This window comes from Bos javanicus, chromosome 21, assembly GCF_032452875.1.
Source record: "Bos javanicus breed banteng chromosome 21, ARS-OSU_banteng_1.0, whole genome shotgun sequence".
Classification (NCBI taxonomy): Eukaryota; Metazoa; Chordata; class Mammalia; order Artiodactyla; family Bovidae; genus Bos; species Bos javanicus.
Window position 1 is genome coordinate 2,446,618 of NC_083888.1, and position 27,730 is coordinate 2,474,347.

At 46.8% G+C, this 27,730-nt stretch overlaps 1 protein-coding gene and 1 non-coding gene across 6 annotated transcripts in view; one reads left to right on the forward strand and one right to left on the reverse strand.

Moving 5' to 3' along the window:
* ATP10A (ATPase phospholipid transporting 10A (putative)) overlaps window positions 1-27,730 on the reverse strand; it is a 184,923-nt gene that overhangs the window by 155,262 nt on the left and 1,931 nt on the right. For 4 of the 5 annotated variants that reach the window (XM_061394204.1, XM_061394199.1, XM_061394203.1 and 1 more), the window contains exon 2: window positions 26,727-27,278. In XM_061394204.1, coding sequence (XP_061250188.1) covers window positions 26,727-27,172 — 446 coding nt within the window. In that variant the 5' untranslated portion in view covers window positions 27,173-27,278. Of the gene's footprint in view, window positions 1-26,726; window positions 27,315-27,730 lie in introns of those variants that run through there. The other variant, XM_061394202.1, reaches the window with a different exon arrangement.
* Window positions 8,085-8,187, forward strand: LOC133234867 (U6 spliceosomal RNA). The gene has a single exon (XR_009732355.1). It is a non-coding gene; the product is annotated as a U6 spliceosomal RNA (small nuclear RNA).

Sequence of the window (27,730 nt, forward strand, 5' to 3'; positions counted from 1 at the left end):
CTTGTGGCCTCTTCAGAGAAGCGTCCCTTTGAGAGTTAATATTCTTAATTGATGATATTGCGTGCAGCACATCCTTAAAACCTATTTCCCCTGAGCAAACAGGGATATGGTGGGCAGGCCTCCAAGATGTTCTAGAAGTAGCCTTTTTTTACAGTTAGCAATCAAGGTAATTTGGGAGGCATTTCCTATTGAGAACTTTCTCCCCTTTCCACAGGACTGCAAAACACCAGCCCATGTTCAGGATGTCTTGTCTCCTGGGAGTGAATGTCTCTGGCTGAAAGCTTGTTAATTTTAGGAACATCCCAAGCAGTGTAGTATTCCTCTGCAGTATATATGTTAAAAATGCATATTTACTTAGGTGTCAACTGTGACAAACGATATGTTTTTATCCAAGACCCATTCTTTCTAGAAGACACTGGCTGTCCCTTAACATCCCGTCACAATCGTGATCTCAAAAGCAAATGTCAGGGACACCCCCAGGACTGAGACAGGGTTAATAAGCAACTCCAGGGTGTGTGCATTAATGCATCCCTTCCAACGGCATTATCTGAATTACTCATAACAGTAAGGTAAGAGGGCACTGAGATAAAATCCTAGGAGCTATTTCCAGGCATTAATTGAAGCTAACAGCCCTGAGTGTTTTATATTTTTCTTCTAACCAGAGAACTAAGTCACCTCAAAGTCAGGTGTGGAATAAGAGCAAGATTCTTTGTCCTTGAAAAGTGAAAGTGCAAGTCACTCAGTCCTGTCCGACTCTTTGCGACCCCATGGACTATACAGTCTAAGGAATTCTCCAGGCCAGAATACTCTAGTGGGCAGCCTTTCCTTTCTCAAGGGGATCTTCCCAGCCCAGGGATCGAACCCAGGCCTCCCGCATTGCAGGTGGATTCTTTACAAGCTGAACCCCAAGGGAAACCCAAGAATCCTGGAGTGGGTAGCCTATTGCTTCCCCATGGGATCTTCCCAACCCAGGAATCGAACAGGGGTCTCCTGCATTGAGGGAGGACTCTTTACCAACTGAACTATCAGGGAAGCCCAAATTTATTAGTTATTCACAAGTAGTATACAGTTGTACGCACACCTGTCAGAGAAGCTCTATCTCCGCTGGGACGCGCACTGCTGGACACCGCCAGGAGAAGGCAGCACATCCCCCACTCCCCTGCAGAGGGAAGGGGCCTCCCGCCGCAGAGGTCCGGCAGCCTCTCGACCCACAGCCCATGCCTAGGAATACTGAATTTCTGTGTCTCCTTTCCATATTCAATAATCATAGTACTTAATAACAAAATAATCATTTTCAAACTTTTTATCTTAATATTAATATTAGAGTCACAAGAAGTTGCAAAGTAATGTAGACGGAGGGCCCATGCCCAGTTCAGCCAGCCTCCCCATGTTAAGAGCCTGCATTCCTGCGTAACCAGAATACAACACCGGAGGGAGGAAACTGACAAGGGTATAACCTGCAGAGCTTATGCAGGTTTCACCAGTTTTAAGTGCTCTGGTGGGTGTATGAGTACTTCTGTGTGATTTTCCAATGTAACCTCTTACAAACACATCAAGACACCAGACCCCCTCAAGCTACCTCTTTGTAGTCACATACACCCTTCCCCATTCCTAATCCTGACAACCTCTAATCTGTTTCATAATTATGTTATTTCACAAATGGTGCATAAATGGGATCGTGCAGCATGTTTCCTTCTGAAATCAGCTTTCTGCACTCCATAAAATGTTCTTGAGGCACTTTCAAGTAGTTATGTGTGAATAGTTCATTCCATTTTACTGCTGAGTAGCATTCCAAGGTGTGGATGGACCACAGTTTAAATATTCACCCACTAAACATCTGGGTTATTTCCAGTTTGGACTATTATGAATAAGGCTGTTAGGTACACTGTGTTCAGGCTTCTGTGTGAAAATAAGCTCTCATTTCTCTGGGGGTAAGTGCCCAAGAGAAATGGGATCATAAAGAAATTCTATTTATGGTTTTAAGGGCTATTTCCCAAAGTGGGTGTATTTTACAATCCCACCAGCAATACTTGAGAGATCCAGTTTCTCTACGTCCGTGGCAACATTTGGTGTTATCACCATTCTTGTTTTTGCCATTCTGGCAGATGTGCAGTAATATCTCCTGGTGGTCTGAATGTGCATTCCTCTGTTATCTAAGAATCTGAACATTTTCCCTGTGGGTATCTGCTCCATGTGCATTACTGTCGTCTGCATATCTCCTCCAGCAAAATATCTCCTCAAGTTCTGCCCACTTCCAGATCAGATTTTTTAACGTTCAATTTTTGGAGTTCTTCGTGTATTCTGAACACAAGTGCTTTGTTGAGTATGTGATTTGCAAACATTCTCTCCCAGTCTGTAATCTGGCGTCTCTTTTTCTTAACAGGGTCCTTCTCACAGCAAATGTTTTTAATTTTGATGAGGTCCAATTTATCAACTTCTCCTTTTATGGATGATGCTCCTAGTATCAAGTCCAAGAATTTTGTGCCTAGTCCTAGGTACTGAAAAAAAAAATTTTTTAATATTTTCTTCTAGAAGTTTTACAGTTTCACATTTAAATCTATGACTGTTTTGGAGTACATTTTTGCCTGAGGTGTAAGGTTTAGAGTTTTTTCCTTTATGTTTCTTTCTTTTTTTTTTCCCACCTATGGCTATTGAATTGTTCCCGCATAATTTCTTAAAAGGCTGTACTTCCTCCATTAAATTGCTTTTGGTTCTTTGTCAAAAATTAATTGGACATATTTGTGTGAGTTTATTTCTGAGATCTCTACTCTGTTCCTTTGGTGACTATAGCTTTGCTGATAACCAAACTATCTTGAATTCTGTAGCTCTACAGCAAACAGTGATATTGGGAAGCGTGGATTCTTCCCATTTTATTCTTTTGCAAAACTGTCTTGGCTATTCTACAACCTGGTTTTTCTATGTAAATATCAGAATAAGCTTGCTCGTGTCTACAAAAACTTCACTGAGATTTTGATAGGAATTGTGTTAAATCTAAAGATAAATGTAGGTATAACTGATATCTCTCTCATGATGCTTTCTTCAATCCATGAGCATGGTATATCTCCACATTTACCCAGATCTCTTTTCATTTCTTTCATTAGCACTCTGCAATTTTAGCATACAGATCTTGTATGAGCTTTCTTAAATTTATATCAAAGCATTTCCTTTTCTTTGAAGAAATTATAAATGGTATTGTGCTTATGATTTGTTCATGGTCAGTATGTAGAAATATAATTGATTCGTGTATGTTTATCTTATATGCTGCAATCTTAATGAGCTCATTTATTAGTTCTAAGACACCGTTTTGTTGTTTGTTGGGTTTGGTTTGATTTGGTTTTGGTAGTACTGTTGTTGTTCAGTCGCTCAGTCATGTCCGACTCTTTGTGACCCCATGGACTGCAGCACAGGAGGCCTCTCTGTCCCTCATCATCTCCCAAAGTTTGCTTAAGTTCATGTCCATTGCATCGGTGATGCCATCCAACCGTCTCATCCTCTGATGCCCTCTTGCTCTGCCCTCAATCTTTCCCAGCATGAGAGACTTTTCCAATGAGTCAGCTGTTCTCATCAGATGACCAAAATACTGGAGTTTCACCTTCAGCATCAGCCCTTCCAATGAGTATTCAAGGCGGATTTCCCTTAAGATTGACTGGTTTCATCTCTTTGCTGTCCAAGAAACTCTCAGGAGTCTTTTCCATCACCATAGTTCAAAGGCATCAATTCCTCAGTGCTCCACTTGCTTTATGATCCAGCTCTCACAGCTGTTTGTGACACTGGGAAGACTATAGTCTTGGCTATATAGACCTTTGTCAACAGAGCAATGTCTCTGCTTTTCAGCACACTGTCTAGGTTTGTCATAGCTTTCCTGTCAAGAAGCAAACGTCTTCTAATTTCATGGCTGCAGTCACCATCCATGGTGATTTTAGAGTCCAAGAAGAGGAAATCTGTCACTACTTCCACCTTCTCCCCCTCTATCTGCCATGAAGTAATGGGACCAGATGCAATGATCTTAGTTTCTTTTTTTAACATTTAGTTTTAAGCTGGCTCTTTCACTCTCCTCCTTCACCCTCATCAAGAGGCTCTTTAGTTATTCTTCTCTTTCTGCCATTATAGTGGTATCATCCACATATCTGAGGTTGTTGATGGTTTTCCTGCCTATATTGATTCCAGCCTATAACTTATTCAGCCTGGCACTTCTCATGATGTGCTCAGCATGTAGATTAAACAAACAGGTGATGGCAGTCAGCCCTGTGGTACTCCTTTCTCAATCTTGAACCAATCAGTTGTTCTGTGTTCCATCAGGGTTCTAACTGTTGCTTCTTGACCCACATACATGTTTCTCAGGAGACAGTTAAGGCAGTCTGTTATTCCTATCTCTTTAAGAGCTTTCCACAGTTTATTATTACACAGTCAAAAGCTTTGGCATAGTCAGTGAAACAGAGGTAGATGTTTTTCTGGAATTCCCTAGCTTTCTCTATGATCCAGCAAATATTGAATTCGATCTCTAGTTCCTCTTCCTTTTCTAAATCCAGCTTGGACATCTGGAATTTCTTGGTTTGCATAATGCTGAACCCTAGCATGCAACATTTTAAGCATAACCTTACTAGCATGGTAGATGAGTACAACTGTCTGATGGTTAGCACATTCTTTAGTACTACCCTTCCTAGGAACTGGGATGAGGATTGACTTCATCCCATTTGGTAGTATATTCCTTAGTATTTTCTACATAGGTAATTACATTTTCTGCAAATTAAGTTTTCTTATTTCTTTCCAACCTGTATGCATTTTGCTTCTTGAATCTTATTGCAGCGTCAAGAACTTCTAGTACTGTATCAAGTAAGAGTGTTGAAGCAGACATTCTTGTCCTCATTCTTTGGAGGGGAGGCATCAGTATTTCACTGTGGGTATGATGCTAACTCTGGGATTTTTGATGTGGGATAAGGGAGTGGAAGGCACATATGTGGGATAAGGGAGTGGAAGGACCTTGCTGAGTTGATTCCCACTGGTGCAGGTGAGTAGCCTGGCTCTCCTTATACGACTAGGTAAAGAACAGGGCATCCCAAGCTATGCCAACGCTGCTCCTGTAGGCACCTTGAGTGCCTTTGCATGCCTTGTATGGGATGGGGCTCACCTAGGTGTCCACTGGGCTTACCTTTGGGCAAACAGAGACTTTTTCACTTTGTCTATACTTGTTGGCAGTTCTGGTTACAGGAATCTCCATGCCCAGGCTGAAGTACATGGCCAATAAACGGGAGACCTGGAGAATTCACTGAGAATTCACATTCTTCAAGCTCTTAGGTCCCCAGCCAGTCTGCCTTCTTTCAGCTTCTAGTGTTCTTTGACTGTTGTCTGTTGAATTATCTCCAGGATTTGGTTGCAGGAGATGAGTTAGGAAAAGTGAATCCACACCATCTTGTTCTGGAACCAGAAGTCTCTGTTTTTCAATTTTTTTTTCATAATTAATGAACAGTGAGAAACTAAAACATCAATTTAGTTGTGTTTTTGGGATATTTCTATAAGAAATACATCATTTTCATATTGTAATGAACAGAATTTACATATCTATATATATAATTGTCAATAGTCTTTAAGGCCTCAGACACAAACGTCATCTCTGATTTTATAAGGTCTCTTTTACAGCTAAAGTCTAACTCTATTATCAAGTAGTTTTATTTAACTCTTAAAATTGCCTTTCTCTACCATCCAAAATTTCAAAATCTAGTGCTCTAAACAGCTGCAGGAGGTGCCAGTTTAAAGTTGGAGTGGAGGTACAAAGTAAAACTGTGCAAACTCTTGTTCACACACCCCGCTCCACACTCACGCCAGAGAGCAGGTGTGAACCCGAGGGGCAGAAGGCCCACCCCCACCCACATCAGCCCTCAGTGTGGCCCAGGTGTCCGAGTCATTCCTCACCACCCACACCCACATCAGCACATGCAGAGGAGTCCAGTGGGCCACGCCTTTGCAGACGTCTATTTCAACAGAAAACTGGCAACAGAAGGAAACTCTCTTCCAAGTGAGCAGACAGAAATGCAATTAAATGGCAGGGAAGGGAATACCTTCTCTAAGAAGCTGATGAACTATGCCGCTACATAGACTGATGTTCCCAACTCAGTGCCCAGATGTGGTGCAGAAAAGAGATGCTCCTTTCTACCCCAGGGGGTCAGGGGGGATATGTGTAACATTTGCATCCCCTATGACAAAAATACATGCAAGCGTGCACCTGTGCACACACACATGTGCATGCACATCAGCTCTTTTAGGCAGCTGTGAATGAAGACAGCTTCCTAAAGCCCGGACCCCACAGGTCCCCATCTACTCAGATTTCATGCTGGCATCCAGAGTAGAAAAGGCCCTTAGAGGATGTTCAAGAAGAACCCATCCCCTAAACAAAGATAGGTGCTGGGCCCCCCACATGACACTCCCAGGTCTGAGCTCTCAGAGTCAGCCACGTCAAGGCCACAGCTCCTACCATAGACTCACGAATTCCAGAAGCGATTTCTGGATGCCTTTTCTAGTTGATACCAGAAACTCTAAACTCACAAGCACTCAAGGGACACTATCAGAAATGGCTGGAGTCTCCTTTTCATTTATCTCCTCCCTCCTTGGGCCTTAAAGCACGGTTTTGAACTATTTGTCTAAAATAACAATATAACTCCCTCTGCCAAACTATGATATAGCCCACCACATTAGAAACGTGTTCAAGACAAATCAAGTGAGGGTGACACCTGACTTTACTACCACTCAAATAAAATGAAGGCACTAAGATGTGAGAGACAAATGACACAGAGCACACAGGGGTCAAAAACACCTTTGTCGTACACACTGACAGCATGTTTACTATTTCCCATCGGTCGCATGTCATAACATTACAATTTGAATGCTTTCAAATATGGAGAGAATTTTCCGTTCTGTGAAAATGACCTTGAGATAAAAAAAACCTCAGTTTCTCTGTACATCCCACCTCTAGCCAGCTGGACCCTCTACAAAAAGGAGGATTAATAAACTCCAACTTCAAGTTAAATTATGATAGAACTTTTAGGGTCTAAACTGGGGGTCCTGATAAGGGTAATGAAGCTTAAGATATATTTTTCTACCCATCCACATCCCTAATATGTTTGTTTTTATGACGTCCTATTTTCAAAGGTATATATTAATTTCTTAGGTAATCAAAAAGGAAAATAAGCTGTTCACTTTTTAAAAAACACTTATGTTTCTAAAAACTTTGGAGAGGTAGGTAAAGTGAGAAGTTACTTATTAGTAAAAGAAGGTTAAAAGCAGCCTCTTTCAGGGGGGCTTCACAATCACGCAGTAAGTTTGCCCGCACAGCCCACCCGTCCGCTCACCACGCCCTCTACGCCCTGGACTCTTATTGAGGGCGGGGGTCCCTATCCAGGCCTGACAGCCCGCAGGGCGACACGTGAGGACAGGGCAGGCACGCGGGCCCCGCTCCTGCAGCGAAGCCACCAGCGCTGTGGACCTGCAGCCTCCTCCTCTGGGGACGGGCTCATCCCATCTGTAAAACGAGACACGGAACTGCGCAGGGATGGTGTGATGGCCTCGCGGACACAGGTCAATCTCAGCCCCTCCCTGTCTTCAGCGAGATTCCAGGTCCACTGGGCTCTCCCCGCCTTCCTCCAGGCACCAGTCACCACAAAGCCTCTGATCTGACCAAAAGGGACACAGTCCAGAACAAGGGCCCCTTCAAAGGGGCAAAAGGGACCCAAGAGAAAGCCCCAATGCAGGGAGATGGGGGACCTCCATGTGATGGAGTGGGACTCAGCGAGCAAGACCTTGGCCGGTGATTCTCAGGAGCTGTAAGACACCCGGTTTCTGACCTCAGGGAATCATTGTGAACAGGTAGGGAGACTGAACACCAGCAGAGAGAAGCGCAGTGAGACAGGTGACAAAGATGGCTAGGCCCACTCAAGCCTGTGAAGTCAGCAGGCCCTTCTCCCGCTGACGGCAGACGGCACCCCGTGGAGCGGCGACAGTGACCCTTGCTGCGGCCAGCCCTCAGCTGTGTGGGGCAGCAGGCAGAGCCCTCTGCAGCAGAGAGGGGTCTCGAGCTCAAAGATAAAAGGCAGGCTCTCACCTCAGCACATATACTAAAACTGGGATGACCAGAGGAGATCAGCATGGCCCCTGCACAAGGATGACATGCAAATCTGTGAAGCATTCCATTTCTTTTTAATTAAAAAAAAAAAAAAAAAGATAAAGGGTATGATGATATCCGGGCGACAGAAGCAAGAGGAAACACTGGACCCAGGACAAGCTGACAGCAGCACCCCAAGCCTGCAGGTGCACTGTGGGCAGACAAGTGTGCTGTGGACACGTGGGCCAGGCTCCTGGAGACCCAGCTGTTGGAGCACCACCTGAAGGTCAGGGGCTGAAGCGGTCTCCTTAGCTCACGGGAGCACACAAAAGCTAACGATGGGAAAAAGGCCTGCAGCTCATGCTACCCTGACTGCATCACCCTGGATACGTGAAAACAGCCGCGGGAAACTGGGGCATCCAAACGAAATCCATGCAAAGTGCCCCCATGAAAGTCAAGCATGAGATGCTCAAGCACATCCTTATACAGCCATGTTTACAAGCAGCATTACTCACAAAAACCTAAAGGGAGAAGCAACCCAACCAGCTGAATGAAAGAACACCATGGGGTCTACACATAGCCCCTCAATATCACTCAGCCTCAGAAAGCAAGGGTGTTCTGATACGTGCTACAATAAGGATGAATCTTGAAGACATTACGCTAAAGTGAAATAAGCCAGACACAAAAGGACAAACACTGTATGATTTCAGTCATGAGAGGTCAAGAGACCGAAAGTAGACTGGTGGGTTACCAGGGCTGCAGGAGGCAGGAATGAGTTATTGTTTAATGAGGAGAATTTCAGTTTGGGAAGACGAAAAAATTCTGCAGGTAGTAATGATGGTTGCACAACAATGTGAATGCGATCAATGCCACTGAACTGTACACTTAAAAATGGTTAAAACGATAAATGTATGTATTTCATCACAATAAAAGTGCTTTTTAAAGGTAAAGCACAGAAAAGAGAACACTGGAGGGCAGGTGGCTGGTGCCCGAGCAGCATGGCTCAGACGGCCCAGTGTCACCTGGCAAGCTGTCTGCGCCCCAGGAAGTGGACACGGCCAGACACCCAGCATCTCGTGGGCCACAACCACCACAGACCCCACAGCATTCGCGGGTGGACTGTCCTTCTGTGGGGCCTGAGGCTCTCTGAAGCTCCCTCAATGGCCCTCGATAAATGTGAGAAATCCCAAGAATGAACTGGACTGTGCATCTGAACGCATGTGATACGCTCAAGTGAACTAAGACAGACAGGAGGCCACGTGAGCAAGCTCCAGGCAGTGCTCATGCACAAAAGCACACTGTCACTGGGGGCAGAGAACACCTCAGTTTCTACTGTAACTGCTCTTTACCTCACTACTATATATCCATTCATTTATGTATCCATGCGTTGCATTGCCTGTCTGTGATTTATACATTAATAAGTCTACCTTCGGTACACACAGACAAATGTTTGCTACTTATAAGGGTGTGAGATCAAAAATGTTTGCAGATTACTGCTCAAATGAACCAGTTACACTAAAAAGAATGTCCATTACGACATTTAAACTTTTCTAAAAAAGCATACATGCTCTTGGTCATTAACCTTTGGCAAATTCTGGGTCCTGGCATGTGTCAGGATAACTCCCTGGTTTCCGACACTTTCTCAAAAACCTGAAATAACTAAACAGCTGAAGGCTGATCCATACCCTACACAAGATGAAAGCAGCCCTGGACACTCATATAGGGTAGCACGTTGCCAGCACACAGCTGGTGGCCCTTGGTAGCATCACCTGGGGTCCAGGCCATCTGTCCCACCCCCGAGTTGTACCCCCTTCGAGCCGAGACCTCCCCCTCTGGGCTACCATTTCCTCAGAATGTCATTGAAGAATTTACCAGTACTGCACTGCCAGGGCTGGCTGGCAACTTCCCACACAAATTCATAAAAACCCTGAAAAGTATACAGTGCTAGAGACATGTATAATGTCTTATCACTAAATACCTCAACTGAAAAAATAAATAAGTAAACATGTATTTTCCATTCTACCATGTCTTCATGCTGCACTCAGCAAATGTGGAATTCTCAGATATTCTCAGTGATTCATATGGCTACAGATGTTTTTACCTGAAACTAGATAAATCAACAGCAAGACACAAAAGGCTGTGGTTTAAGAACCTGGTATTTGCCAGATCCTCCGGTCCACAGGAATGCATTCATTTCCTGTGGCTCCTGTAACAAATCACCAGGACTCCGTGGCCTGAATCAACACCAAAGAGTTATCTTACAGTTCTAGAGGTCAGGAGTCTGACCTGGGTCTCACAGGGACAAAACCAAAGTCCTGGGAGGGCGGGGACAAAACCAAAGTCTTGGGAGGGCTGTACTCCAGCGGGAGGGCGAGGCAGGCACAGTGCCTTTGCGTTTCCAGCCCCCAGAGGCTACCTACCTCAAGCCAGGGCTCCCCACTCCATCGTCAAAGCGAACAGCAGCAAGTCGGGTCCTTCAAACACTGCACCTCCCTGCCCTCTCCTTCTACAGTACCTTTAAGGACTGGTGATGAGACTAAGGGCTCACCCTAATAATCGGAAAGACTCTCCACATCCTAAGGTCAGCCAATTAGCAACCTTAATTACATCTGCAACCCACCTTCATTCTCTTGCACCATGTAGCCTAGATTCTGGGGATCAAGATGTATGCATCTCTAAGGGGCTGTTTTTCTACCCACAGGCGTTTATTGTGAAGATACTCGGGTATCCTGAAGAGTCGTCCACTCGTCAGATCAGAGATGCTGAGGCCCTGTCACCGCGGCACTGCACGGACGGTGAGACCTGGCTGCCGCCCAACCTGCCCCAAGAGCAGGGCAGAGCACGTGCAGGGAGGCAGGGCACAGAGCAGGGGCCCCTGCTGCACGGGCGAAGAGCAGCAGGGGGGAGTGCTCCCCAGGCCCTGCAGAAAAGGGGTGGGGTGGGGTGGGGATAGGGCTGGAGTGGGGTCTACAAGTGCAGGCCGGTGGCCTCCGCACAGGGGCCAGCGCTGCAGCTCAGCACACTGCTGCACAGAATGCTGGGATTCACCAAGAGGTTCCAAGAGGCGAGACCACGAGAGAGGCGGGGACCGAGCAGGAGTAAGTATTTCAGGAGGAGAAGTCAAGCGCACATAACAAGGAAGTTAAAGGGGGCCAGAGACAGTGGCTGCAGGGAGACAGGCTTTAAGGCAGGGTCACTGTTATTCAGGTGTGGAGGCCAGTGGACCAGGAGACGCTGCCAGTGAAAAAGGACTTTATCTCTCACAGTTCCCAAGAGTAGGAGCCGTGGGGAAAGCACCGGGGAAGTCAAGAGGCAGAGGAGCGAGAGGGAAACATGGGCAAGAGCCTTCACTGTGGTTTCCGTGGGAAGGGCAGAGCCAGGCAGGGTAACCAGGCTCGGGAACAACATGACTGGCTCTGGGACATAGGTCCCCAGCCGTCTGCTACCAGGCTGGTGGCCCTGAGCATGGCAGCCTGATAACTCCTTTGGTGGTCCAGTGGCTAAGAATCCACCTTGCAATCCACCTTGCAAGGGATGAGGGTTTGATGCCTTGTCAGGAAACTAAAATTCCAAACGCCGTGGAGCAGCTAAAGCCGCATGCCGTGATCAGAGCATCGGTTCACCGCCAGGAAAGGTCCCAGAAGAGGCAACGGAGACCCTGTTGGCCAGGGTCAAATAAATCAACAGTTTTTCTTAAAAGGGGCGTGTAGGGCGTGGGCTCTGGACTGTTACTTTGCATACGAAAGACACACTCACAGGCCAGTCTCTCGCTCTAGGAACTGGCTGGTCCAGAGGAGTCACCGCCCTTAGAGGATGCAAAGCCCCATGTCAAGGCTTCTGCATACGGTCAATAAAAAGACAAGGATAGCATGGTCCCAAAGAAGGGATGTCACCGCCTGCAGTGACTGGGATCAGAGCCAAGAACGACAGACTCGGGGCGCCCCCCTGCCCACAGCACTGTGCAAGAGCTCCCGCAAAGGCACAGAGGAATCGATGAGACAGAGGGGACAGTCAGGCCGGAAGCAGGGCGCCCCGGGGAGTGCACACAGAAGCAGAGGACCATCCTGCGGCAGAGCCTGGGCTCAGCTGGGGTGAAGGGCCAGAGCACGGGCAAGGGGTGGCCTGCAGAGACGGCGACACAGCAGCCAGACCAACGGAGTGAGCCAGACTGACCACCCCATTTGCAGCAACAGTTTTTCTTTCTTAAAAAAAAAAAACACTGTAAGTGGAAAATGTTACTATGCCAGGGAATGGTCTCACATATCTGATCTGACTAAAATGTATCATAGCAAAATATAGACAGAAAATAAAAGAATGATAACTGCAGTATGAAAGGTGAAGGCCCAGGTAATCACCAATTAGTCGTGAGAAGCAAGACATATCTACTAAACTACCATGCCGTTTAATACAGTACTCTTTCAGAAAGTAGACACATGCCATGGGCACCCTGAGGCTGTTAAATGAAGAGAGAACAAACCGCTTGGATGCGTTTACAGATGGCTTCTTTGCTCAGAAAGACAAAAGCTGAGAGCATCCCAAAAGGACACTGCCTCCTTCCAGGCTCACTCTCCGCCTGCTCTGTCTCTGTGCCTCAGATTCACTCCAAGCTTTCTGAGTAACAGGTTTCCTGAGTGACCGGGCCTGAAGACAACCAGGTCAGAGAGAGTGGATGGATTCTGTGACTGAAATGAAAATGACTTCCCACTTGGCTGAGGGCGAAGGGCGAGGCCTGTCTGCATGTTTGCTCGAAGAACAGCGGGACTGGGAAGGGGCCACGCCCTCTGCACACCCGGGACACCCTGTTCTGGCCGCTCACTGTCTGGATGGGACCCTGCCTCTGGGCACCACCTGAAGGAGGCTGGCAGGACAGAAAGGCTGGGCAGCTCAGGACGGACCCATGGGCCCATGCCGTGCCCCATCTCCATCTGCAGCTGACCAACGCCACCAAGAGTCCCAAGGTCCCATCTGACAAAGGAGAGAACTTGGAACCCAAACTAAACTCTCCTGAACTTGCTTTTCTTTAGCTGTCAAAGAGGCACACAAAAACACAGGGTGGGACAGAAAAGGCCTGAAAAGTGCCTGCGGACAGCTGGAGCTTCCTCCCATTTCATTAAGCTCTCATGTACTGGAGTCCATTAGGGACAGAAGTTGCCATCAGAAAAGCACTGATAAGGCAAAGAAGAAACACAGGCAGGGAGGTGGGGCAGTAGTGTGCTCAGGGACCCAGTGGGCTTTGGAAGGGGCAGACTTTGAAGACTCAGCCCACCTTCCTGTCTTAGAACACCCTGGTGCCTTTCAAGGAAAGTCAGTTTCTGAAACAGGGAAACCTAATGCAGAAGAAAAATCAAGGCAGATCCTGAGCTAACTGGATGTTCCTATCCTTCTAAGCTCTGGGATGTCAGAAAGGGTCATAAAGTCTCTTCTTCCTGCAAGCATGTCACTGGAGAAAGCCACACTGGCCGCTCAAGACTTGTTTTCCTTTTGAAAACCAAGGACCTACTGTAATTGTTGCTGTTTTGCCTTTTATTTAAGGGTTGATAAGCAAAAATGAGAAATTCAAAGACATCACCAAATAGGTCAACAAATTTAATTCATTTGATGTCTTTTAAAAAAGGGTTTGTTACTACATCCAATGGACTTATACACTGCCTTTGAATTATTAATCTAAACAAATAATGCCTTAACATCACAGTGTCCCTATAGGGCTTCTTCAATGAACTGCATTTCTAAGAAGATATCTGAGCCACCAGGAGCATCCCAAAATTACCAGGAGTCCATGAAGTTAGCAATAGGAGTCCGCAAGCTACTTTCAGTATTTGAATATGCTTTCAAAAACCGGTCCATTTACTGAGGATAAAATGACACAGACTAAATGATGAAGGTGTTTGTTTTGACTAAAAGTATATCTACTTCAGTGTAAAATATCATTAAGGAAAAATTTTTAAAGAATGTATACATATACATGAAACTGAATACAACATGGTAAATCAACTATACTTCAATTAAAAACAAAAAAGAAAATTTTAACCAAAAGATCTTAGTGACAATGATCATCAGTAGCAGTTGTAACAACTGTAACACTGAAAGAGAAAGTCGCTCAGTCCTGTCCGACTCTTTGCGACCCCATGGACTATACAGTCCATGCAATTCTCCAGGCCAGAATACTGGAGTAGGCAGCCTTTCCCTTCTCCAGGGGATCTTCCCAACCCAGAGATCGAACCCAGGTCTCCCACGTTGCAGGCGGATTCTTCACCACTGACCTACCTGGGAAGCCCCAACTGTAATGCTGCTGCTGCTGCTAAGGCACTTCAGTCGTGTCCGACTCTGTGTGACCCCATAGACGGCAGCCCACCAGGCTCCGCCGTCCCTGGGATTCTCCAGGCAAGAATACTGGAGTGGGTTGCCATTTCCTTCTCCAATGCGTGAAAGTGAAAAGTGAAAGTGAAGTCACTCAGTCGTGTCCGACTAGTCACGACCCCATGGACTGCAGCCTACCAGGATCCTCCACAGCTAACCATGTCAAACCCTGGCCCACCTGTCCGGCCTTGGCTCTGCCTTTTTGTGCAGTGTCTCACTTACTCCCCACCGCAGACCAGCAGCCACTGTCCACCCTCTTGTTTAAAGCAGGAGACTGGGCCAGAGAGAGATGCACCTGCCCAGCATTTTACTGCTAGCGAGGGAATCACCTCATTAAGGGTGCTTCAGTTGCCTCTGATTGAATTTAAATGGGCAAAGGAATTCATTACTACCTAATGAAAATAGTTTGCTGGGCAAAATATTTCAACATACATTATCCCCAGTGGAAGAATAACCAGAGGGTATATTGGGGGGCAACGTGTACTAACTGTGCCCTGGGAAAATCCAAAATAAGTAAACATAGAAAGCCAAGCCAAGTGTATTCTAAAAAACCAAAGACCAAAATAGCTTCTCCATTTTCCTGTAAAGTCTCAGTGCACTATATATAGCAAGGTAAGTCTTGAGCAAATCAGGACTTTGGGCTCCCTCCTTATGGAAATTCAGCAAGAAGCTGGACCACCCCACTGTGAAGGGAGGGACTCTGGCAGACACACAGGTCCCCTGAATCTTCCCAAGTCAAGGAATCCGGAAATGTGAATAGGTTTTGTCTTTAAAATGTCCCCCAGGGCTTCCCTGGTAGTCAGTGGTTAAAGAATCCACTTGCCAATGTAGGAGACACAGGTTCGATCCCTGATTCAGGAAAATCGTACAATCACAGAGCAACTAAGCACCACAACTACCGAGCCTGTGCTCTAAAACCCAGGAGCCACAACTGCTGAAGCCCACATGCCTTACAGCCTGCGCCCTGCACCAAAGAGAAGCCACTGCAGTAAGAAGCCCACACACTACAACTAACAAGTAGCCCTGGATCTCCACAACTGGAGAAAGGCCGTGAAAGCAATGAAGACCCAGAAGAGCCAAAAGTAAAATAAATAAAGAAAATTATTTTTAAAAATGTCTTCCAAAAGTGCTTTTCAATGAGGGCCTGACTGGTCTTGAGGACAGGGTGGTTCTTAACAGTGTTGATTATCCAGAGGCAAAGGCATCACATACCATATACCACCCTGGCCCAGGAACACCAAGTCCTAGGAAGACTGGCAGTCAATGTGATAATGGAATATTTGCAAATACATCCCACAAATGAGACACCCAACTCCTTCCAGAAAGGTTGAAAACTGCAGAATCAGATCAGATCAGTCGCTCAGTTGTGTCCGACTCTTTGCAACCCCATGAATCGCAGCACGCCAGGCCTCCCTGTCCATCACCAACCCCCGGAGTTCACCCAGACTCAACTCCATCGAGTCAGTGATGCCATCCAGCCATCTCATCCTCTGTCGTCCCCTTCTCCTCCTGCCCCCAATCCCTCCCAGCATCACAGTCTTTTCCAATGAGTCAACTCTTCACATGAAGTGGCCAAAGTACTGGAGTTTCAGCTTTAGCATCATTCCTTCCAAAGAAATCCCAGGGCTGATCTCCTTCAGAATGGACTGGTCGGATCTCCTTGCAGTCCAAGGGACTCTCAAGAGTCTTCTCCAACACCACAGTTCAAAAGCATCAATTCTTTGGTGCTCAGCCTTCTTCACAGTCCAACTCTCACATCCATACATGACCACAGGAAAAACCATAGCCTTGACTCGACAAACCTTTGTTGGCAAAGTAATGTCTCTGCTTTTGAATATGCTATCTAGGTTAGTCATAACTTTCCTTCCAAGGAGTAAGCAGAATAGATAATCACAAAAATGAAAGACCATCAGATGAGGATCCAGCTAGGCCACAGCACAACAAAACAGAACAGACATATTAGGCATCTAAAGCCACTCAGTTCAGCTCAGTCGTTCAGTCATGTCTGACTCTTTGTGACCCCATGGACTACAGCACACCATGCCTCCCTGTCCATCACCAACTCCTGGAACTTACTCAAACTCATATCCACTAAGTCAGTGATGCCATCCAACCATCTCATCCTCTGTTGTCCCCTTCCCCTTCCACCCTCAATCATTCCCAGCATCAGGGTCTCTTCAAATGAGTCAGTTCTTCGCATCCGATGGCCAAAGTATTGGAGTTTCAGCTTCAGCATCAGTCCTTCCAATGAATATTCAAGACTGATTTCCTTTAGGATGGACTGGTTGGATCACCTTGCTGTCCAGGGGACTCTCAAGAGTCTTCTCCAACACCACAGTTCAAAAGCATTAATTCTTCGGTGATCAGCTTTCTTTATAGTTCAGCTCTCACATCCATACTGAAAGCTATCAAAGAATTGTATTAAAAATAATAAGACCACTAATCAAATTTTAAAATGGAGAAAAAAATACATGAATAGACATTTTCTCAAAGATATACAAATAGCGATAGATTTATGAAAAGTTGCTTGACATCACTGATCATCAGGGAAATGCAAATCAAAACCACTATGAGATTATCACCTCACACCTGTTAGAATGGCTATTATCAAAAAAGACAAAGAGTGATAACAAATGGTGAGGATGAAGACAAAAAGGAAACTTTGCACAATGTGGTTAGAGTGTAAATTGGTGCAGCCACTGTGGAAAACAGTATGAAGGTTCTTCAAAATATTAAAGATAGAATTACCACATGAGCTAACAATTCCACTTTGGGTAATATTAACAAAGGAAATGAAAACACTATGTCAAAGAAACTTCTGCACCCTTATGCTCATACCCTTACCTTGATGCTTTTGAACTGTGGTGCTGTAGAAGACTCTTGTGAGTCCCTTGGACTGCAAGGAGACCAAACCTGTCAATCCTAAAAGAAATCAACCCTAAACATTCATTGGAAGGATTGATGCTTAAGGTGAAGCTGACTCATTGGAAAAGACCATGATGCTGAGAAAGACTGAAGGCAGGAGAAAAAGGGGATGACAGAGGAGGAGGGATAGTTGGACGGCATCACCAACTCAATGGATATGAGTTTGAGCAAACTCTGGGAGATGGTGAAGGACAGTGAAACCTGGGGTGCTGCAGGTCATGAAGTTGCAAAGAGTAGGACATGATTGAGCGACTGAACAACAACAACAACAACAAATGTTCACAGCAGCATTATTTACAGTTGCCAAAATATGAAAATAACCTATGTCCACTGACCAATGAATGAACAAAGAAAAAGTGGTATATATACACAATGGAATACTACTCAGTCATAAAAATATGAAATCCTGCCATTTGCAATAACAAAAATGGACCATAAGGGTATTATGCTATATGAAATGTCAGACAAAGAAATACAAACACTATATGAACTCACATGTGGAATCTGAAAAAAAAAAAAAATCTCATAGTAAGAGAAATCAGATTAGTGGTTACCAGAGGTGTGGGTCGGGGAAATGGATTAAGGTGATCAAAGTTTCCAGTTATGAGAAAAATAAGTACTGGGAATATAGTGCTAACATGATGACTACAGTTAGCACTGCTGTAAGGCATATTTGAAAGCTGCTCAGAGAGTAAATTCTAAGAGTTCTCAACACAGGAAAAAAAAACTCTTTTTTGCTTTTTTTTTGTATCTATATGAGATGATGGATGCAGTCACAAAGAGTCGGACACAGCTGAGCGACTAAAATGAAGTGAACTAGGATGATGGATACTAACTAAACTTATTATGGTAATTATTTCACAATATATGTAAATCAAATTATGCTATACACCTTAAACTTACACAGTGCTGCATTTAAATTATATCTCAATTTATAACAAGTCCTCTTTGGATGGAGAAGTGTGGTTTAAGACTGAGCTTGTACACAGAATAAAAAAGAACTACAATCCTGCAGACTCCAGAGCAAAAACCACAATCAGAGATAGTTAAACAAAACGAAAAGGCGAATGATTATGTTCCAAATGAAGAAACCAGATAAAACTCCCCCCCCAAAAAACTAATAAAGTGGAGCCAGGAAATCTTCCAGAAAAAGAATTCAGAATAATGATAGTGAAAATGATCCAGGATCTCAGAAAAAGAATGGAGAAGATTTAAGAAATGTTTGCCAAAGACCTGGAAGAACTAAAGAACAGAGATGAGCAATACACTAAAGGAATCAATAACAGATTTACTGAGGCAGAAGAATGTATAAATGACCTGGAGGACAGAATGGTGGAAATCGCTGCCACAGAACAGAATATAGAAAAAAGAATGGAAAGAAATGAAAACAGCCTGAGAGACCTCTGGACAACATTAAAAGCACAACATTCACATTATAGGGGTCCCAGAAGGAGGAGAGAGAGAGAAAGGACCTGAGAAAATATTTGAAGAGATAATAACTGAAAACTTCCCAAACATGGGAAAAGAAATAGTCAACCATGTCCAGGAAGCACAGAGAGTCCCAGGCAGGATAAACTCAAGGAAGAACACACCAAGACACATAATAATGAAACCGACAAAAATTAAAGACAAAGATAAAATATTAAAAGCAGCAAGGGAAAAAAGACAAATAACATACAAGGGAACTCCCATCAGGCTATCAGCTCATTTCTCAACAGAAAACCCTACAAGCCAGAGTTTCTCAACAGAAACTCTACAAGCCAGAAGGGAATATTTAAAGTGATGAAAGGGAAGAAACTACAACCAAGAATACTCTACCCAGCAAGACTCTCATTCAGATTTGATGGAGAAATCAAAGCTTTCCCGACTAGCAGAAGTTAAGAGAATTCAGTACCATCAAACCAGCTTTACAACAAATGCTAAAGGCACTTCGCTAGGCAGGAAGCACAAGGGAAGGAAAAGACCTGCAGAAAATAAACCCCAAACAACTAAGAAAATGGTAATAGGATCATATATATCAATAATTACTTTAAAATGGATTAAGTGCATCAACCAAAAAACACAGACTGGCTGGGTGGATGAAAACATGTGCGTGTGTGCACTTCCACTTACCACATCACTCTGCTTGACCCCTCCTCCAAATTGTATGTAATTATTTTATATTGTTAAGTTAATCATATTCCCATTATGGCTTGCAATTGTTTTTTTTTTGTTGTTGTTTGTTTGTTTTCTTTATTTTATACCTGTGGCAGATTCATTTTGATATGGCTTGCAATTGTAATTATCTTCTCCTTTTTGTCTGGCTATTGATTGTGAACACTGATAAATATCTTTTACTATTGTGATTATGTAACTATTACTCACGTAATACCATTTTATCATGATTGGTCAACAGAAAAATAATAGAACTGCATACCATCAAAACTAGGATCTAATAGAAAAACCTGTAATCCCTTTTTAAAATCCAGATGCATATCAGAATTATCTTGAAGTTTTTTGAAAAATACAAATGCTCAAGTATTGCTTTTTTCTCGAGTCCAGATGTTTCCAGTGAGCAGTCATGCTTAAAAACTAGATTATATGATGATCTTCTACTTTGATCTAGCTTGTTTCACTTTTTATATTTCATATTCAGTGCTCTTATTCATTTAGTTCATGTTCTCTGATTTCTCCATCTCTTTTTTTTTTTTTTGATGTTCTTTCTCAAGACTTTATCAAGTGTAGTAGAAAAGCTTTTATATACATATATATAAATGTGTATTATATATTTTACAAAACGTATGGATTTTTGTCTAACTAAAAAAATTATTACATTTTGATTCCATTTGTTTGACTTAGTATGAATAGAATGCTAGATTTCTAATTAAAAAATAGATATGAAAGAAGCAACAAAGGTTTACCATATAGCATAGAGAACTAAAGTCAGTATTTTGATGGAAAATAATTTCAAAAATAACATATACATTTGTATAACTAAATTACCTTATTGTGCACCCAAAACATTGTAAGTCAACTATACTTCAGTAAAAATATATTTTTATTTTTCATATATAAACATTTTATTTTTTGTTTATTATAAAAAATATAAATATATTTTTTAAACTTAATTTAATAGCTTTGTGCTGATGTTAATTTTTTAGTTTTGACCACTGTAACACAGCTAAGTAAAACATTAAAATGAGAGGAATGTTGGTTAAGGATATACTGCTTTTGCAACTTGTCTATAAAGTCTAATAAAAGTATTTCAAAATAAAAAGTTTATAAACGTTTTAGAAAGCCAATTAGTTCCCAATGGAAGATGTGAGTGATCCAAATCAAACATCTCTCTCTACGAGCTGTGCCACTGGGAAACCAGATAGTAGATGAAAGGAAGTATCTTTTTATGAAAGTATTATGAATAATATTTAATAAATGAAAGAATTAGGCCCACCATCATTTCATAACCTCCAGCAAATTAATGGAGGTAGTCAATGATCACCATGGCTGCTGACATCACAAAAAGACGGACCAAGGAACTCTGTGTCCCTTATGAGGGAAGTGCACCACCGCTAGGTGCAGTTTCGATCGCTCCTCCTCGAAAATCAAAACTGATGAAACTCTGATGAAGCATCAAGACCCACCTACCCCCTCACAAGAATACCGTGGAAAGGAGTGTGTTACCTGATCCACAGAAATCAGCAATATTCAAGCTATGGGAAGCCCTCCAGGATAAATAACGCAGGTTGCAAGGGGAAGAAGAGAGAGAGAAGGGAATTACAAGGGAATTACAAGTAAAGGAGATCTCAGAGACAGATCAGCCAATAGCAATGAGACCTGATTCAAACATACAAATTGAATAAAGAAATACGGCATTTATGAGACAAGTGGAAATGTGAACACTGGTTTGGTATTTAATAATATTAAGGAATTAAAACTAATTCTTTAGGTGTGATAGTTTTGGTTTTTTTTTAAAGTTGTAGCTTTTCTAAAAATAAATGCTGAAATATTACAGAAGAAATGTTCTGAAGTCTGGAATGTGCTTCAATATAAAAGGGGGAAGGGAGTGAGCGGGATACAGATAAACAGTGCTGTCATGAGGTGCTAACTATTAAACTAGGTGATGGAGACACAAAGGTTCCTTATCTATGTACTGCTCTATATCTGTGTGAATAGAATGCAAATGGAAATCAATACCAAAAAAAATTGGGGAAGTCACCAATATGTGGAAATTAAAACACTTCTAAATAAAATAGGTCAAAGAAGAAACCATCGGGAAAATTAGAAAATACTTTGAGATGAACTAAATTTTAAAGTCTTTTTTCCTTTTTAAATGAAGCATACTGCTCTTGGGGGTGGAGATGGCAAGTACAAGAAAACAATGAACTGAGAGTCACAGCAGGATGAGTCTGGACTCAGGCTATGGCTCTGCCGACTCCCAGCAGACAGCCCTAAGGCGGCTATCAAGCCCTGAAGCTCAGTTTCCTCACCTGTGAAATGAAGGTGTGAAAACAGGACCATCAGGTTACAGGGGAACCGCTCACTAAAGCACTTGGCTCACATTAACAAGTATAAAAAGGACCTTCCCTTGAACAAGACTATCCCCGGAGGGCAAACAAGTTTCTAGGGAAAGAGCGGTTCTGTTTCTATAATTGGACCACATTTATGAAAAAAGTATCAAAAGAAAAATTATTTCCAAAACCACATGAATGGCAATGTCCAAATATTCCTCAAGAGTCCCCCCACCTAGCACACCAGCCAGATGTCCCTGCGGCAAGAAGACATGTTGTTCCGGTGCACCCCTGTCCCCCGGGGCCTTGTACTGGTATCGCTGCTTCTTCAGATATTTTCTTCCAAATAAGACAAAAGGTGCTGTGCTTCCCAGGGGCAAAACGTTTCTGCTGTTGGTGAGGAAGACGCTGGACCCTCCAGGAAAGGCGGGAAAGGAAGTTCGAGACAAGATAAATGGACGGAAACAATGGGGAAACTCTGTCGGGTCCCTTTCAGGATCTTCTGACAAAAGAAGCCGTGGAGCCCAGGGTAAGCAGGCTGAACAGGTGCCCCTGATGAGCTGGGAAAGCCAAGTGAGAGTCAAAGGAAAGGGATGGACACCAGTTAAATTCCAAGAGAAGCATGAGGGCATGCCCTGACTGTTTTCCCAAAAGATGACGGCAGACACCAAAGGGCCAGAGCCCCAGAAGCTCAAAACCTTCAGGGAAAAGTCACCACGGGCTAATTTCAGGCAGAAATGCTGCTGCTGCCGTCATCCTGGAGGCAGACACCGAAAGGTGCCCAGGTTTGAGTCATCACAAAGCGGAGAGGAGCAAAAGGGAAAACGTTACCCAAGAACGTAGGCAGGGCTGGGCGGAAGGTGGGGGCCACAGGACAAGGTGCCGGCTCCTCCAGGTCCACAGGATCAGGGGCATGAGGGGTGTGTGGACATGGGCCAGGACCCACTGACATGCTAGAAACGGGGTGCAGGTGAGGCAGGGGCTTGTGCAGAGTTTCGGCCAGGCAGGGCCTCGTCTGCCCGGAACCCCGTCTCAGCCTGCGCCCTGATGAGGCTCACTGGGTTCCAGCGGCAGGGGCAAGGTTTGCTCCCTTTAACCGGCAACCTCGTCGCTCAGGCTGAACAGGCGGGTAAGCGCTGGAACCCTGGGCTTCCACTCATCCTCTCTCTCTGGCAAATGCCCTCTCAGGAACATTTCTTCTCCAGTGTCCCCCGACCCCTCCTCTGATCACAGGCTCTGCCTTCCCTCCACGAGAACCCCCCACATCTCCCCGGCCCCTCCTCTGATCACAGGTTCTGCCTTCCCTCCACGAGAACCCCCCAACATACCCCCAGCCCCTCCTCTGATCACAGGCTTTGCCTTCCCTCCACGAGAACTGCCCACATCCCAACCCCTCCGCCGGCCCCTCCTCTGATCACAGGCTCTGCCTTCCCTCCACAAGAACTCCCTACATTCCCCCAGCCCCTCCTCTGATCCCAGGCTCTGCCTTCCCTCCACAAGAACCCCCCACATCCCCCCGGCCCCTCCTTTGATCACAGGCTCTGCCTTCCCTCCACGAGAACCCCCGCCCTCCTCCTGGCTGGCTCTTGGCCCCATCCCTGCCTCCCACCCCCCCATCAGCCCCACCAGCCTTGTGCCCCGTGGTCACTTGCTGCCCCTTCCCCAGCCCTGGGGGCATCAGGCCTGTCCCCGCGGGAGGCTCACTCAGGCCTGCAGGCTAAAGCGCAGTCCAAGCCCTACAGCAGGAGAAACCTGAGGCCACGTCCGGAGCGAATGGGGATGGGACTGTCACCTCCTTCTTTCCACCTGTGCCCAGAAGGAGATGGCTTTGCCAGCCAGCCGTCACCCTCACAGGAAGGCCTGTGTGACCAAAAATGACTTCAGTGCCTGCCCCATCCCACGCCGCCTGGCCTTCCCAGGGCCGAGGCCACAGGGAAGACCAGAGCTCCAAGCACCAGCCTCTGTGTTCTCGTCCCGCTGCTGCGGCTCAGGAGAGTTTTCCCAAACACAGCCTGAGATCCAGATGACGCCATGGGCTCAGGCCAAGGAGACAGAGGACCTCTGCGCAAGTCTGTGTGTGTAAACCCAGGCATGCTGTGGCCACCAGTTCTCCCACCTCCAGGGGCTCAGCAGCTCAGGGTCAGGGAGTGGTAGGGTAGGACCCAGGAACCCACACTTCCAGCAAGCCTGACGCGGGGTTCCCACAGAGAAGGCACCCAAGGGCTCCATAATGGGGACGTGTGTGTGTGTTCTCAGTCAATTCTGACTCTTTGCGAGCCTTTGGACTGTAGCCCGCCAGGCTCCTCTGTCCATGGGATTATCCAGGCAAGAATACTGGAGTGGGTTCCCATTCCCTTCTCCAGAGCATCTTCCCAACCAGGGGACTAAGCCTGCATTCCTGCATAGCAGGTATTTTCTTTACCACTGAGCCATCAAAGAAGACCCTGACATGGGGACACACCACATAAATAATGATACAAATAACTAATTCACTGCACACTGCAGTCAGGACACATGGGGCATCCCAGGGAAGCCGCCGTCCAGAGACAGTGGCAGGCCTCCCCAACTCAAGTCTGCTCTTGCTGCATGGACACCGTTTACAGAAGGCCCACTCCATGTCCACCAAAGCAATGACATGACACAGGACAGATCCCAGCTGCGCACCGCATCGGATCACTGTCCCTGTGGGTACCAAAGACCCTGAACAAACTCCGGCCTGACGGTGGGGAGGACGGGGAGGCTCAGACATACAATGACTCACAGCCCAGGACTGAAAACAGCCATCCCAGACTTTTGGGCCTGAAGGAGTTTCTCCCACAGACGGCCTCCTCTCTGCGCACAGCTGACACCATCTCACACCCAGAGAACCTCCCCAGGAAGAAGGCCCATTCTCTCCCCAGAAAGCATTCAAGGAATTTAACTTGGGAGCTGGGAGGCGCTGGGGCCTGAAAGCACCATTGTCCCGGAGGCCTCCCCACTACCCCCACCAAAGACCATACTCAGCTTTTGAGAACCCAGGTCAGGAAAAGAAAACGTTGGACAGGCAGGTCCATGGGGAAGGAGAAGGGTTCAGAATTCCAGAAAGCCTTTTGAGGTCACGGAGACCAGAGATCGCTCTGGGATTCCACTAGGAGGGGAATGCGGGAGGTCATGGGCATGTTGGGGGTGACGGTAGTTATAAGGGTCAATTGACTTTGTCAGCTGAAAATAAACGGTTTCCTGAGGCCTAAGTATTTCTGGCTACAGGAGTAGCAGCTGAGGAAGAACAGGAAGTGGTACGCATGTAAAGACAGAACCTGGGGCCCCACCAGGTCTCGCGGAGTATACTGAAGTACACAGAGCACACAGCAGGCTGGAATGGAGGGCCTCTGGGTTAGGGTGCCCCCTCCCTCCTCAGATGCAGGGGGAACAGGAGCCAGGAAATCCCACGGCCCTGCCCATCGCATCACGCTTGCTGACTTGCCAACGGGCACCCCTGACAGCAAGCAGGCAGCATCACTCAAACGTGGGCCGTGACAGAAACATCACCTCTGTGCTCATTAAATACTCAGACCTCCAGGCCCAGACCCAGAAGAGTCAGTCAGATGTGTTTGGATGGAGCCTGAGAATTGTTGGTTTGTTCAGTTTTTTAATTCCCACTGTTAAATTGTTATTTTTAATAAGCTTCTCAGGCGATCCTTATATAACTTTAAAAAACATAAGCACCAGAATACTGTAAAAGCTATGAAGTTGGGAAGACCTGGGTCAAACTTTAGTAGTACTACATAGAAATGTGTGGAAGTTACTTAACTTCTCTGAACCCCTGTTCACTCATTTGTAAAACAAGGGTAATTTGTAAAACAACAATCAATGTTGCCAGGAGGGTCAGAGTTACTCAAAGGCATTCTTCGAAGCTAACCTAAGAGGCAGGAATAACCGGGAGAGTACAAGGGGCTTCCTGGAGGCTGACCAAGCCTAACTGCCTTCACCTCCGAGGTCCCAACCAGTCGGGACACCAAGGCTCGAGCAAAGCGAGCAGCAGGGAAACAGTGGCTCAGCTCTGGACAGGGAGCAAGGTCATCTGCCTTCCAGAAGGGTGTGGCCGTGAGGTGGACTCTAACACCAGACACAGCTCCGAGGTGGGTCTTCGGCCAAGGGGCTCTCAGGGTTTGGGAGTGTAGGGAGAGAAGAGACTGCAGCGTCCCAGACGGGTCTCTCCTGAGGGTCCAAAACTTTAGGGAGGAGCAGGGAGAGAGAAGGAGCAGGAACCCAGAGAAGTACACTCCCTGGGACTAACTGCGCACAAGGCTCGAAAAAGTCCTCAAGGTCTCAGTCTTTCCATCTAGAAACGGGTTAATATTTTAAAACTATGCAGTTAGCTCCGCGGGATGGCACCCGGCTGGGTGACCGGCTCCCAGCTCACAAAGGGAACGGACCCCGCTGCCCTTTTATCTGATGTGTGCCTGGTATGTCAGAACTTGGTGGCAGTTTCACTCTGTTGTCCCGAGAGGAGATGTTACCTGAGACCGAGCTTTACATTCCTGTGTAGGTTGCTTAAGTCGTTCAACACTCTGGCCCTCGGAGCCTGGACAAGATTGGGGCTGGGACTTGAAGCTGGGGCGCCAGGGAATTTCTCTCCTTTTTACTAAGAAAGCAGGAGCCGCGGGATGCCAGCCCTGTGATAGCTAGGCTCAGACGCGACGTCTGAGGGACACTCAGGGACTGCGGACCCCCACGCCCGGACCTCTGCGAGGGCTTCCAGGTCTCAGCGCCCCGGGCCGCAGGGTCCCCGCGTGGGCCGCAGCCCCCTGAGGCTCGACCCTCCGCCCGCCCGGAGTAAGGCGGCCGTCCGCGGTCTCCCGCCCCGCGCCGCGCGCTCGGCTCACCTGCTGAAGACGAGGCATCCCAGGTGGTTGATCTCGTGGTCGGAGCGGTGGCGGCTGTAGTCCTCCCACAGGTCCTTGAAGGCCGTGACCGCCAGGATGAAGAGCACGGGAGCCAGCGCCAGGCCGGGCTGGAAGGCGTTCACCGCGGGCACGAAGTTGAGCAGCGCGATGAACACGAAGTACACGTTGGCCAGACGGTGGAACTGCTCGAACAGGTTCTTGGGCAGGAAAGACAGCAGAGTGTACTTGGTGGTCTTGAGCCTGTTGTCCGCCAGGTGCTGGGCGCCCCCGCGCAGCCGGCGCCGCGGCGCCCCCTTGCCCGCCGGCTCCTCGGCGCCCGGCGGCGGCTGCAGGTTGGAGCACACGGTGCGCATCCGGCCCTCCCGGCGCCGCCGCCGTCCCGGGGGCCCGGGCTCCTCGGCCGCCGCCGCCGGCTCCCGCTCCATGGCCGCGTGTCGCCGCGCCCGGCTGCTCCGTCGCTCGCACCCGCCCGCGCCAGCCTCCTAGGTGATCATCGCCGGCGGCCCGGGCGCGGCGGCGCGGGCTCCCCGCCTGCGGGACGCACGAGAGCTCGGTCAGCGGCCGCCCCGCCCCGCCCCGCCCGCCGCCCGGGCCCCGAGCCTCCGCGCCCGCCTCGGCCTTTCCGCTCGGACACTCCCGGCCCCGCCCCACGCCCAGCCTGGGACCCCGCGGAGAGCGGGAAACCAAAAGCCGAGGCCAAGGTGGAAACTTCGGAGCGGCTTAGTTTCGTTTCCCGGAAGCATCAGTGCGGGCCCCGGACTCGGCAAGCGCACCCGCCCCCGGAGGAGACTGGAGACGGCATGGTGTGGGAGGCACCGCGGCCCCCTGGGAATGGGTCTGTGGGACCCGGCTGGCAACCGCCTCCTGGAACCAGGTAGAATCACAAGGCACATGGGCCAGAGCATACCGATGCTCCGAGTTTTAAAGCTCATTTACTGAGGACATCTGTCCCCGGGACCCCGGGAGGATTCTTCTTAGCCTGG